Below are 14,190 nucleotides of genomic sequence, written 5' to 3'. Positions count from 1 at the left end.
TATAATTTGGAACACTTGCTTGTCCTGTGATGATATGTGTTTGTGTGGTTTGAATGGTGCCTCTTCTTTGCCTCTCTAGATCTTTGACTGAGTGTTGATGGTCATATCTGTCAAACACTACAACAACACAGCTGATGCCTTCCTTTCCCATTAACATTGTGATCTTTTTCCAGACACACTCGGCCAGGTCGTTGAATGTTTGAAAGGCTGAATCATGGAGACTCTGTAGAAGAGCCATGCCATCGATGATGTATGCTGATGGTACTTCAACATTTGGCAGCTGCTGTGACTCTTCAACAACAGCCTCCAGTTTCTTGGCAAGGTCAGCTTTAGTTGTCTTCCTCATGCTTCCATCATCATAAAACAAAGAGGGCGGGACAGCTGCGAGTTCGTGAGACATCACAGTTTCCATGGACACCTCTCTTTGCTTGGAAACAGCCAGTAACCTTCGAAAGAGCACATCTGAGTCCATGTGAACCTGTCTAGACCGGACTCCAACTGATGTTTTCATATCCTTGAAGGTTGCACACTGGTTTCTTTTCTCGGGCTCCCAGAAGCTCTTTGTTCTTTTTGATTTTGCCAGACGTTCTTCAATAAAGATGGCATTCTGCTTTGCACCATCTTGGAGGGAGCTTGAGAGCCCTTTTGCAACCTTCTCAGATGCAACCTGACCACTTGCAATATTGATCAATTCCTCAGGAATGCTTTCAAGATCAAAAGGATTCTGTCTCTGCTCCACAGCTTCCATTATCTTCTGTATGTCTCTCTCGTCTCTTTCCATTCTGGATGCTCCATGCTCCTGGTGTACTTTTGGGCCCTTTGCATCAATGTCACAAAGCTCTTTCATTGCATCCACATACGCTGTGGTCGCATGTCTTGTCATCAGCCATCTTGTGAGAGCTCCCTTTCGCAATGTAAAACCAACAACTCCACCCTGACTCTTGCCTTCATGATTAATGGTTTGCTCCAGTGCCTGATCAGATGCCACACAGTTGAAGCTTCGATGCTCAGACCGGCGAACAACAAACCCACCTTGCTGCATGAATGTGTATGCTTCTGGTTGTTCAGGTTCAAGAGTTTTCATTTCTGCAACATAGACAGGCATGTACTTGGAATAATTGGTCCTTCCAGCAGCTCTGAACCAAGGCATAACTTTTCATTTCATTTTGACACCTCATACATTGAGTGACATACCATCTTCATTGTTCATACCATATATACATATTTGGTATTGCTGGATTCAGCACAACCCCACCTTTCCTACAAGCCATCAAATGTGTCCCTGGCAAAGCAACTATAAAGTAAATGATAACATTCTGCATAGATATCATTTTTTTCACTGTCCGCTTATTTTAGGTATGTGTTTATAGGTCTCCATCTACTTCATACATCAAGATATTCACATCCAGGTTTTTCCAGTAGGTAAAGTGACGCCCTGGCTCCAAACATGCCACGTTTCAAAGCTCTCAGAGCTTGTGTTATTATTCTGCATTAGTTTATATGTCCTAACTCCCATACGGACAGGCTATATTTTAGGCTTTTTTTTGTTTGGAGGTACATGACAATATCTGTCAATTTCACAACCTTAGCAGAAAAATATTTTTGTCTAAGAATCCATTTCATATATGGGAGACCTTAGAGATGAGGAAAAACATTGTTGGGTTTAGTTCTACCTCCGGTAGGGGTATCTCAAAATTTGTATATGCATTAAAACTCTCAACTGAGACCAAACATTGTTTATTGTTGTTCACTGAAAGATTTCCATCACACATATTTCTATCTTCACTTTCTACACTTTCTCGAACATATTTCAATTGTTCATTGTTTATGCGTGTTCTATCCCCACTGTATTTTCTTTCTATATTCTGAAAGTATTTGTTGCAATTGCGTATCCACAGTTCACTACAGTCCTTACGCCACCTTTTAAGTCCAAAAGTATATTAAATGCACAGCAGTTCACTCCAAATTGTATTTTAATTTAATTTGATTCAAATCTCTATCTTTTGTCTTTTTATTCACTTTAGACTTTCTTTACTTCAACATCACATCATCATCCCCCTCAATTTGTTATAAAATTTCATCATAGAGAATAATGAAAATCTGCTTACCTGCTTTTGCCGTCCCCAGAATCCTGTTCGTGACGCCAAATTGTAATGATGATTATTAGATGTTAAAGAATGCAGTCACCGGTGATGTAAACAAAGTAGATACACCGAATAAAAGTTGAATCAGGATAGTTTAATTCAGATCGATCTGGGCTCACAATGGAAGATACATGGTCAATGCACAGTCCACAAAAGAGCAACCCAACTTGGGGGTTTCTCTCATATTTATACAGAGAGACAAACAAGTCTCTGGAAGCCTCCCCCCCATGGCCTACGTGGCATGGTGCCAGCAAGTCTGGAGGTAGAGGGGCCCAGGCTATGTTCCACATCTGGTTATCATTACAACAGAATTTTACGTAGTTTGCACCCCAGTTAAAATTCATCATAACACGCGTTGCATGAAGACAATATGAGAGAACATTTTTTAACACACTTTTTTAGAGCTGCTGAAGTGGTGTACCACACTAAGGCGCATGTCATGTAATCCCATATGGTTTTGTTACTCAGCCCTGTGGCTGTCCCAAGTCACCGTCTGTTAATATTTAACCAGTGTTTGCTGGTCAGGATCGTGCACTCAGGCTTAGTTACCTCTCTACATAGAATTAGAATGAGTAGAAGGGATATTCCCATTCATAGCCAGTTTGATGGGGAGTTACATCGGAGGCCTTAATGGGTTCCAGTACTAAGACCAGGACAGAGCAAAAGTTAGCAAACTCAGACAAGGCTTGTTGCCGAATAAAGACACTGATTACACTTGTCTCTTCAAAATAAATATGATTCTAAAAAAATCTGCATTCCTCTCAGTAGCCTATTCTCTTTAGCCTACCACACTGTCCAACATTACATTCTCAAGACTCGTTCTGAGAGCTAGCGGTCTGAAGAACCTTTGTCTTCTAGGAACCTTGCATAAGGGGAAGTGAGATGTATTTAGATTTGGGCGTATACCCAGAGCTTCAGTGAAGATTAGGTTTCTCCTCCTCCTTGTGACAGTCATGTATAATTCACCCCCTCTGATGCCGTGCTTTTCCTCAAGACACGAGAGCAGGACACACGAACAGGATGTGCACGGAGTGACAGAAGAGCAAAGAGAGAAAGAAGGAAGAAAGACAGAGAGATCGAAAGTCATGGAGGGGGTGGTGGTCAGGAGACGTCCGATCATCGCTGGAAGAGAGAAAGGTATGTTCATGAGATTGATGTTACATATTGAATAGGTATGCTTCATGGGCTGGTTTCCCAGACACAGATTAAGCCCTAATCCTTGACTCAAACGCATCTTCAATGCATTTTTCAATTTGACTGTGTCTGGGAAACCAACCCTAAAAGTGATAATTGTCTGTTCCAAATAAAGGGTTAAGAGAGAGGAATCCATTCTGTACATAAATGCCATCCCCATTTTCTATTTGTTTTATGCATTTGACTTTTACTTTGACTGGCTGTATAGAGCTTGTATATAACTTGCTCTCTGTGTTATGTTTGAGAATTATGTACAGTATCTGGTGCTCAACAATTTCATGTCTCCTTTACATGACTCGTCATCATCATCATCATCATCATCATCATCATCACTCTGTCACTAGGGCCTGGTCCTGGTCGCTATGCCCTACCCCCGACAGTTGGCTACATCAACCATGACCTCACCAAGCCCACTAGCCCCGCCTACTCCTTCCACAGCCGCATGAGCAGCACCAGTGAGTCACGACAACTGGCTGCATTCCAAACAGAACACTTGTGCTCTTCCCCTCTACACTTACTGGCTCCCCTCACTCCCTTCTACTTGCTGATTTCTTCTCAATATGAAAGCACTGAGACACTGAACTCATCTATAGTTCAGATGATGGCCTGACTAGCATCCCATTGACAGCCCGAAAATGTACTGTAAGAAAATTGGAGGTGTTGCCTCTTTTTAGAGCTCCGCCCAAGCAATATATTTGATTGGTTTGACGTGTGGCAAGGTGTCAATCATTTCCATTGGGTTTCCACCCCACTATGACGACTTGCTGCCAGTGATTTCATCAGGCTTTCCAAAATGAACCAAGTAACACTAACACAATTTTAACCCATTCGGAAATGTAACATCTGTTTGCTGGTCAGGTGTGCCCCGTTAGTTTTTTCCCTTGGGGAACCTTCAGCCTTATTACTTACACCTGTCTGATTCTCTCAGATCTGCCAACACACACAGGGAAGAGGCTAGGGAGAAGGGTTGTTGTCTGAGGTTGTCTGAGGGCCCATTTGTGAGGTTTGTTCTGTGTTCTGCAGTGGTCTCTGTTGACTCCAGTCCAGGACCACAGTACCACATCGATGCCAAGATGACCCGGTTCGGCCATGCCGGGACCCCTTCCTACTCTATGCTGGGTAGAGGGAAGCGCTTGGGAGGTGAGTGACTGCTATAGACCTCCTATTGAACAACATTGTATTGTTATCATTATTAATTCTATCTAACCTTCACTTCACCACTTTATTTATTGTCCCCCACAACAAGAGGGGACTATGATTCGGTCTCTGTCCATTTGTATGTTACAAGCTCACACCACCAATTACACTGATCGTCACTGGTCGTAACTATGGTGAAAGATGCATCTTGCCATAGAGATTGTTTACTAGTTTTGAGGTGACACCGATTCGTCATTAAATGCTTCATAATAGGGTGTAAAGTGGAGAGCTAGGAGTGTAGACTAATGCAGTAGGCATATAGCCTTACAAATTTGGGAATAATATTTTGAGAAATCAACATAAAGCTCAAATAAGCACTACAGGTTCCAGTGACGTTTCATTCTGGCTACAAATGCAGCTAATGCAGTAGGTCTATAGCCTAATGAATTTAGGAATAATGTTTTGTGAGTGAAGTCTAAAAACTGACACTTGGCCTATATCAATACGGAAACCAGAGTTGTGTAACCTAAGTGTATACCCAGTAGCATTTGTAAGCAAATAATTTGGCTTTGCAAATATTTTCTCTTAGCCTATTGGTGAAATTTGTGTAAATTAACGGTGTCTTATATCACTAAGAGTTCATTTGATAGTAGCCAAATGGCGCCCAAATTATTTTTCTCTTTGGTCACAGAAAGTGATTGCAAAAAGTGATTGTAAAAAGTTTATGAATAAACGTCTTGCTTTTACATCTGCAGACATTGGTCTGGTGCTGGAGATGATGAATATGAAGTTAAAAAGTGGTGAAGTGCCTCTTTAATGTCTGATTAAGGACTATACAAATCATGTGAATAGCTGATCTTGTGTAGGTAACAAGATGATCTATGATCTATCCTCTCGTCTTCTCGTCTAGGGGAGCCCTTCCAGACCCCCGGTCCAGGAGCCTACAGCCCAGAGAAAGCCCCGCCTCTAAATGCCCACCGCAGGCCGCCCTCCTACACCATTGGCTCCCGCACACGCTACCGCTCAGTCGATGCTGTACCTGCCCCTAACAGGTATGATGACAGAGAGAGAGAGAGAGAGAGAGAGAGAGAGAGAGAGAGAGAGAGAGGAGAGGGGGAGGGAGAAAAGAGAGTGAGAGAGACGGGGAGAGAGAGAGAGAGAGAGAGAGAGGGAGAATCAGGACATCAGGGAGAATCAGGACATTTCCATTTCGGGACAGTGAGAGAGAGAGAGAGAGAGAGAGAGAGAGAACCATGATCATATCAGGCACACCCTTACTATGTTGCTAGGCGCCCAAGAACCGTATTTGGATAAAGGCATCTTTTCGATCATCTGATTTGGATAGAAGCGCCCACTGAATTACCATATTTGGATAAAAGCTTCAGCTAAATAACCATATTAGGATAAAAACATCTCCAAAACCACTGTATCATTTTCACCAGGTACACCCTGCCCAATCTGCTGGGCTCCCAGGTTCCCTACAAGCCCTCCAGTGCCAGCTACAGCCTTGGGGCCAGACGCCGCGCTGGTGGCGGTGCTGAGGACCTGTCTATGACCCCTGGGCCGGGCTGCTACAACAGCACTGACCCCAGTGTCTACCTCCAGCGGCAGCCCTCCTTCTCCCTCCAGAGCCGGACCAAACGGCCCAGCGACGCCTCGCTCATCCCTGGCCCCGGCACCCACAGCCCGGAGAAATACCCGACTCACCACCCCCGCCCTCCGTCCTTCTCACTGGGCATCAGACACTCAGAGTTTGTCACCCCTCTGGTGGTGGACGTGTTGGATTGAGAGACTCTTGGGGTGTGTCCCAATAGTCATAAGTGTAATCCTCTCCTTGGGTCCTATCTAGGAGAGGACTGAGAACAGGCGGAAGCTAGCCGGTCTCCTCAGATCCATGCCGATGAAGGAGAGGAGATGAGTAGAGGAAGCCACCTTAGACTATTGAGATCAACTGACAACAATAGAAGAACAATCCGCAAAAGAGCAGGAAATCTGATTTGATCTGAGACCCATCCCAACTCTCTGTCTTACACACTAAAAAAGGTGCAGCTTTTTCCATTTATTTCACAATAAAAAGAGAAAAACAATAACACAAATTGTGCTTTTTGCTTCATTCACACAGCCACAACCACACAAAGTATCAGAGAGGCCCTGTCCAGAAACAGTGTGTGTTATCTCAGTGTGTCGGCATGGTGACACTGACAGAGGCACTCCAGTCGCTGCATTTGCCCATATCCAGCAGGTCCATAGCACACACCTGCACCTGGTATGTCCTTCCTGGTGCCAGCCCCCTCAGGAACACCTGGGTGGATTCATACGGGCCCAGCTGCAGAAGACGCATGGAGAGTTACTACCCCTTTCAACCAGCACATTCCTCATGGTAAATCCTAAGTAGAATCCTTGGCAGGGCCGATTCACCCCATTGAAGTGGAGATTTAAAGCGGGTAAGGGTACTGTAGGGTTGTCCCAAGGATCCCACTTAGCATCTATCGATTCCTCACTTATCTTATCAGGCTACGTTTCCCAATTATATTGTGTGAGTACAAATATGTATAATGACCTCTTGTGGGGTGCCACCGTTGCTCCAGTGGTATTTCACTCTGTACTTGAGGGGGAGGATGGGGGAGTCAGGCCAGGAAGAGGGAGGGGCCCACTCCACTGATAACTTCCTGGATGCTCCAAGGACCACTCTCACATTCACAGGAGGGTCTGGCTTCACTACACACACACACACACACACACACACACATACACACATTTGTTGTAAGTCGCTTTGGATAAAGGTGTCTGCTAAATGCCATAAATGTATTAAAAAATATACACACACACACACACACACACACACACACACACACACACACACACACACACACACACTCACACACACAAGGTAAAATATACCATAGAGCAGAAATCAATTAATAAGAGTGGAGTAGATCATAATAATAATGCAATAAAAAACTAGATAGCGTATAGATTGATGGATTCTTACCAATGTCTTCCATAGTCAAGCTCTGTAAGTGGGAGGCTCTTCCTAGAGGGTTGATAGCTGTCACATTGATCAAGTAAGACGTGTAGAGCTCCATGTCCTCCATGACACAGTACCACTCTGACCCAAGAGAAGAGCGCTTTGAGCTGGGAGGATAGGCCGGGGAGCCATGGGTGGGGTGGCACTGCTGGGTCTCCTCTTTCCCACTGGCACACACACACACACACACACACACACACACACACACACACACACACACACACACACACTCAGTTATTTGAATAGCCTTTTCAGAAGCCAGAGAAGACAGTTGGCATCCCTGTCTATACCTGTAGGAGGCAATGTAGTGTGTTGGCAGCAGGGTCTCAGGCTGCTCCATCCAAGAGCAGAGGACTTTGATGGGGTAACTAGGAGACCAGCATTGTGCTGCAGGCCTGGAGGGAGGATCTGTAAGGGGCATAGGAGACAAACACTTCTCACACCTCACTCGAAGAGCAGAAGCACACATACAATACACACGCTTCACATACGCGCGCACACACACACACACACACACACACACACACACACAACGCAAATGACACAAATGAGCGTGACGGTGGAGGGACCCACAGCCCAGCTGCAGGTTAAGCCTGTGTAGCAGGTGTCCCGTGGGGCTGTGGCAGGTGTAGGAACCCCTGTCCTCCAGGCTGGTGTTGAGAAGAGTCAGGTTGGGACCTGGCTGGAACACTGAGCCATTCAGCCTCCACTCCACCTCCATGCCTTCCACTCCAGCACAGGGCACTGACACAGGGGAGCCCACCGACAAATACACGTCTGGGGAGAGGGTTATGAGAAAAATGTTACCTTTATTCATTCAGATACTGTACGTTGTATCCAAATTGTCTTTCACATTAATGACCTGGGCCTGCGCTCATGAGTACAGGAGTACTGATCTTGGATCAGTTAAGCCTGGTAGATCATAATGAATACGATTATATATAAGACATATGTGGAACTGATCCTAGATCAGCATTCCAGCAATCCACTTTGTGATTGTACTCCGAGGTCATTATTGTGAAAGAAATTGTGTTTGCAATAACCCATATCTAGATGAAAGTTTAGGATTACATTTAAAACAACATAGTATGAAAAGACTGACTTAACAGTTTTTTTTTACAAGTTACAGTAACAGACTGGGCATGGTCTCAAAGCTTGACCCAGACTCACCCTTAACTGCTCCATTTTCTCTTGATAGAATCGCCACATCGCTGCAGAGTACACTACTAAGGAGAGCCACCACAGCAGACACACACAGAAAGCCCCGGCAGGACCCACACACACACAAACAGCCCCAGACACTTGAAAGACGCATCCCTCTTGTGTTATAGAGTTCTGCCGTTGGAGAAGGGAAAGAGTCAAGAGTATAAGGATGTAGAGATTTAGATAGAGACTAATGCTGCCAATTCTCTCCACAGTCTATTCTGTATCATAGTCACACAGTTTGACAGGGATCACCACAGAGACTCTTGTTGTGTAAATGGGGTTAATCATTGACGGGTGAACAAATAATATGTAGGAGTGAAAGTGCAACAAAATATATAATGCATATCGAAATAACATTTTCAGGACGCAGCAAACTGAATCTTTAGTCAAGTGACCCATTTATTATTAGCAATATATAATATAGAAAAAACATCACAATATTTTGTTCATTCAAAGAGACATGGTTTTACAGTACAAATGTAAGGTGCATACTGTATTCAATGTATTCAAAGTCAAGCATGCTATGGTGACAGTATCGTCATGTGTGAGTGCTTGTTTCCTGGTCACCTGTCAGTGTTACCTGTAACCTGACATATGACTGCCCCCTAGTGTGCAAAATATGCCCTACATCCCAAAACCAAACCAAATACACACAACAAGGTTAGATGTCAGAAATTGCTCCAACAGCATGTTATGCATCATGGTGGAGCAGACTTTATACTGTCATTTCGGTGACACACTCCCTTTTGTAACTTTGTAACGCTGCATTTATATATCATCCTGAAAATAAAATACATTTGTTCCCACACCCTCTCGCTCAATCGTCTTCCCCTCTGCCCTCTCTTGGAGTCAATGACAGACTCTGGGAGCTCAAAGCAGAGAGGACAGGTCTGTGGAGGGTCCAGCCTACTGCTGGGGCTACGTGCTTGGGTGCACCGATGCCATGGAAGCTCCCGCTGGCTGATCGCATGGAGCTGAGAGTCTTGTTGAACCAGCTGTTCTTAGCTACCTGGAGATCACTTGCCATCACCCCCCTCTGGTGCTCCAACTCCTGCATAAAAACCACGGTAGGCTCATGTTAGAAATATAGGCTTGAACCTTCTGGAGAGTGTTGTCCTCCTCTGATAGGATTGCACACATGTTTCCTGGTGGTCAGGTCAAGTAATCCTTCCTTCTTTTTGCATTGTGACTGCCAAGGACACCTGGTCCTAGCATAGATTTTGTCTTATGATGACTGTTGATAGATGATTCACTTACTTTAGACAAATGTACTTGTTTTAAGTCTTTTTGGATAAAAGCGTCTGCTAAATGTCAAAAATGTAAAATGTAAATGGTCATGGCTTTTTTTAAAGCTAATTTGTAATTACAATGTGCTGTGCTTTTGTCCCCTTTAACATTGTTAAATGTAATATCTTGTTATCATGTTATCTTGTTATGATGAATCATGTTAGAACTGTGTGTGTCCAGTAATGTGTACTATGGAGTGTGCTGTACTGTGCTGTAGTTCTGACCTGGATCTTGCACTTGGCCTCAACCATTTGGAGTTTGGTCAGGGCGAGTTCTTTCTCCAGCTCTCTGACCTGGGCGCTGAGAGAGTCCTTCTCCTGGTCCCTCTTCTGGTCCGGTTCTCTGGTACCAGTACCAGTACTCTCATCATGGTCTGTTTCTGTGGTGCCAGATTCAGAACCCCCCACCATCGGCACTATGGTACCGGTACCTTCCACTATCCGCGAGTGGGCCCGGTCCTCCATATCTAGAACCTGTCTACAACGGGAACACGCCAGCACGGTAGACTGAGAGAGAGAGAGAGAGAGAGAGAGAGAGAGAGAGAGAGAGAGAGAGAGAGAATGGGATTAGAGGAGTCCATCAGTAAGGGTAGATCATCAATATGTTCTGCAACAACAAGAGAGAAAGAGAGATGTACTGTGCTATGATGTTATAATGATGTTATATGTCACTGATTTATAGTTGATTCACTTACTTAGACAAATGTCACTTTGGATAAAAGCATCAGCTAAATCATTTACATGTAATTGTAATTATTATAAGGGGACATAAGAGGATTGTTTCTGTGCTCTTCATTACTGTTGTGATGATGATAGGTGTTTCATTTGAACAGTGAGTGCTGTTAGTTCTCACCTTGAGTGTCTCCAGCTCCACCCTGGTTGATGCCTGCTGCTTCTCCAGCCGACTGGTCAGCTGAGAGCAGATCTGAGAAAGGGAGACACACCACACTTCATATTCAACGTATTCACAAACTATACCATAAAATCATAATGCTAGTTAGGTGGGCTTCAGGCTAAGATCTCACTCAGGACTCCCAAAATGACAGGGTCAGGCGTGGTTATGGGGGGAAATCGAGTTGGTAAATCCAAGACATGACTGATTCTAAGACTCTACTGACTCTTAGTCTCAAGACTGCCTACTCTACTGTCTAAACAGACATGAGGCTAAGGTTGTTGGGGTTATGGGTAGTGTAGTGTTGTAAGAGTCTGTGGTGATGTTGTGTACTGTACCTGTTTGTAGTCTGTGAGGATGCCTGTCATCTTTTTTACATCAAAATCAGCTTTCTCCAGCTCTCTCCGAAACGCCTCCTTCAGCTGGGAAGGGATGAATATAATGTTATGTAATGTTATAGAATATAATATATGTATGTGTTATGTAATAATAAGATAGAACAGAATGGAATAGAACAGAATATAACAGAATACAATATGACTTGATGCTTCCCATGTTATGAATTCAATGGACTAGTTCCAGAACTAGTTATTAGTCGAGTATGGATGTAACCTGGAGGTGAACACGGAAACATCTAGAATAGGGTATCACCATGTACCTCTATGGCCTCCTCCTCCTTCCGGTTCTTCTCCTCTTCAGTTACTTTCAGGTGATGTCTGGTCTGGAACAGCTCTTTGGTCAGTTCATCCACTCTGTCCTCCGTCTGTGGACACAGAGATCTACAGGGTCAGGGCTGGGTATGGGTTAGCGGGGCTGGGGTATGGGGTATGGGGTATGGGGTAGAGGGTACAGGGTACAGGGTCTGGGGTAGAGGGTTAAGGGTAGAGCGTAGAGGGTTAAACGTCTGGGTAGGGGTTAAGGGGCATGGGCTGAGGGTAGACAGTCTGTGTCCAGGGTAGGGGTTAGGAGGTTGGTGTTGCAGAGTTAGGGAGGTTGGGGGGTAGGGGGTTGCGGGGTTAGGGGGTTGGGGTATCCACAGAAGGTTCTTTATGGAACCCAAAAGGGTTCTCATGGAACCCTTTATTCTAAGAGTGTAGGGGTCTGGGGCAGGGGCTAGGGGCTAGGGGCTAGGGGCTAGGGGCTAGGGGCTAGGGGCTAGGTGTGGAACTGGGAAGTGGTGTACCTGGTCCAGGGAGTTCCTCAACGCGATCTTGCTGGTCACAAGTTTGTGAGCGAGGTTATCGTTCTCCTGCTCCAGGCGCAGACTGGTCTGCTGAAGCTGATGGTTCTCCCTCTGCAGAACATAGAATACAGGTCAATCAAATTCTGCCTCTACAGATAACAGATAGTTCTGTGGGTTTAGGTTGGCGGTAGAAGTGTGAAGCAGTTACTGTGGGGATGGTTCTGTATATGAGCATGGGATAGAAAGTTTGGCTGTCGGTTTTTGGGTGGGGAAAAGTGGAGGTGCTGGTTATAGTGAAAGTGGGTGGGGTCATGGTTTCTGATACAGTATCTATCAGTGGGGCTGTGTAGAGAGAGAGAGAGAGAGAGAGTGTGTGTCTGTGTTTGTGTGTGTGTGTGTGTGTGTGTGTTTATGTGTGTGTGTGTGTGGGGGGGGGGGGGGGCTATAGTACCTGGTATCTGTCAATAGGGTCCTCCTGCAGTTGCTTCTGGCTCTGTCTCAGCTTGGGCTTCTTAGAGGGAGCCGGTAGAGATAAACAGTTAATCAGCTGATCAGTTAATACCAACAACTGCCAAGTTTAAGTAACACAGAGAGACAATAATCTCACACAAACAGAGATCTAATGGAGATCAAGATAGAGCGAGAACAAGATAGTCACACCTAACAACATTGTCATTCCCAATGTACCCACACATCTTTAACCACATTAAGCTTCTGAGCTAACAAACAAAACTGATTAAAAAGAAATACATATAATGATCACAACAGACATGTCTAAACAATATTGGTGGATATTGGTTATAGTAAGCGTTCTGTTCCATCCATATTTGGTCTGGTTAGTGTGTGATCATGTTGTGGTTATGGTTAGGTTGTGGTCCTATTGTGTGTTTGGATCTGGTCAGTGTGTGGTCATGTTTTGTTCATTGTTATGTTGTTGTCCTAATGTTTGTTTGTTATGTTTTGTTCATGGTTAGGTTGTGGTCCTATCGTGTGTTTGGTCATGTTGTGGTCATGGTTATGTTGTGGTCCTTCCTTGTGTTTGGTCTTGTTGTGGTCATGGTTAGGTTGTGGTCCTACCTTGTGTTTGGTCTTGTTGTGGTCATGGTTAGGTTGTGGTCCTAACGTGTGTTTGGGTCTGGACTCAGCCACGAGACAGGCCAGGATCTCTTCCTCAATGTGGGCATCATACGCCACCGTGATTGACACCTCTTCCATCATCCTGACACAAGTGCACTCACACAAGTACACTTACACGCTCACACAGGTGTTCGATATAGCTCAACTCCAGTAATCCACGAGCACCAGTTACAGAAAACCAGTGGATCAGAATTCCACAGGTGAATTACAGAGAATATACAGGTGTGCTCCAGGCAGAGGTAAACACACAGGTATGTGAGACAGGTCAACTCCAGGTAATAAGACAGACAGGCACTAGTTAATCCCAGTAGGTGAGATATACCTGTACTCAGAGAAGTCCCAAACCCAGGAGACCTTCAACAAGTTCCACAGGTTTAACTCCAATATATACACAGCAAGGCAGGTGCGGATGAGCAGACTCTGATCTCCAACAGCTCAGTCCAATAGCTGAAAACACGGGTAAAGTCCAGTCGCTGAGAAACAGGTAACCTAACGCAGGTGGGGTCCAAGGGTCAACTGGTGAACAGGTCAATAATGAACAGAAACAGGTTCACACACACACACACACTCACGATGGAAGGTAGGAAACTCCACAAACACACACCTCCAAGAAGAGTAGGTCACTCCACACAAACTCAGGTGTCAGGTTATGTACGGTAGGCGTGTCCCTCTGAATGTGCAGTGGCAGGATTGACAGGGTATTTATAGACCTATGTGACGGTGCGTCAGAGTCACACCCACTGCTGTCTGCCCTGCCTTTCATTCTCATTATCTCCCTCTCTCATCTCTTTCTCTCTCTACCTCCCTAGGGACCACACCTCTGCATACTGAAACCCCATAGCATTGCAACCCCCTTCTACCCTCCCCCCCTACCCCTCCCAAGAACCAACCCAGAGAGAAAGAGAGGGAAGGAGGGGGAGAGAGAGAAACTAACAAACAGAAACTAATTGAGGTGGTGGTCTCTCACTTCTCCCATTTGTCTC

At 45.0% G+C, this 14,190-nt stretch overlaps 3 protein-coding genes across 3 annotated transcripts; 1 reads left to right on the top strand and 2 right to left on the bottom strand.

Annotated features, from left to right (window-relative positions):
* Positions 1 to 3,229: 3,229 nt before the first annotated feature.
* Positions 3,230 to 6,263, top strand: odf3l2a (outer dense fiber of sperm tails 3-like 2a; the record flags this gene model as incomplete). Its single annotated transcript, XM_083684155.1, has 5 exons — positions 3,230 to 3,281; positions 3,683 to 3,793; positions 4,362 to 4,478; positions 5,386 to 5,527; positions 5,918 to 6,263. 5 exons carry the CDS (start codon positions 3,230 to 3,232, stop codon positions 6,261 to 6,263), a joined length of 768 nt encoding a protein of 255 aa, XP_083540281.1.
* Positions 6,264 to 6,651: 388 nt separating this feature from the next.
* Positions 6,652 to 8,647, bottom strand: ebi3 (Epstein-Barr virus induced 3; the record flags this gene model as incomplete). Its single annotated transcript, XM_083684134.1, has 6 exons — positions 6,652 to 6,801; positions 7,036 to 7,193; positions 7,468 to 7,610; positions 7,794 to 7,911; positions 8,077 to 8,280; positions 8,641 to 8,647. The coding sequence occupies 6 exons, from the start codon at positions 8,645 to 8,647 to the stop codon at positions 6,652 to 6,654; spliced, it is 780 nt and encodes a 259-aa protein (XP_083540260.1).
* Positions 8,648 to 9,084: 437 nt separating this feature from the next.
* LOC310814452 (rab GTPase-activating protein 1-like) lies at positions 9,085 to 13,813 on the bottom strand. The gene is made up of 8 exons (XM_083683870.1): positions 13,148 to 13,813; positions 12,522 to 12,581; positions 12,071 to 12,181; positions 11,546 to 11,650; positions 11,226 to 11,309; positions 10,849 to 10,920; positions 10,221 to 10,502; positions 9,085 to 9,760 (listed from the first exon to the last, which is right to left on the bottom strand). Exons 1-8 carry the CDS (start codon positions 13,286 to 13,288, stop codon positions 9,527 to 9,529), a joined length of 1,089 nt encoding a protein of 362 aa, XP_083539996.1. The 5' UTR covers positions 13,289 to 13,813; the 3' UTR covers positions 9,085 to 9,526.
* Positions 13,814 to 14,190: the final 377 nt, after the last annotated feature.

This window comes from Argentina silus (genome assembly GCF_951799395.1).
Source record: "Argentina silus genome assembly, chromosome: 13".
Taxonomy (NCBI): Eukaryota; Metazoa; Chordata; class Actinopteri; order Argentiniformes; family Argentinidae; genus Argentina; species Argentina silus.
This window is presented reverse-complemented; position numbering and strand designations above follow the sequence as displayed.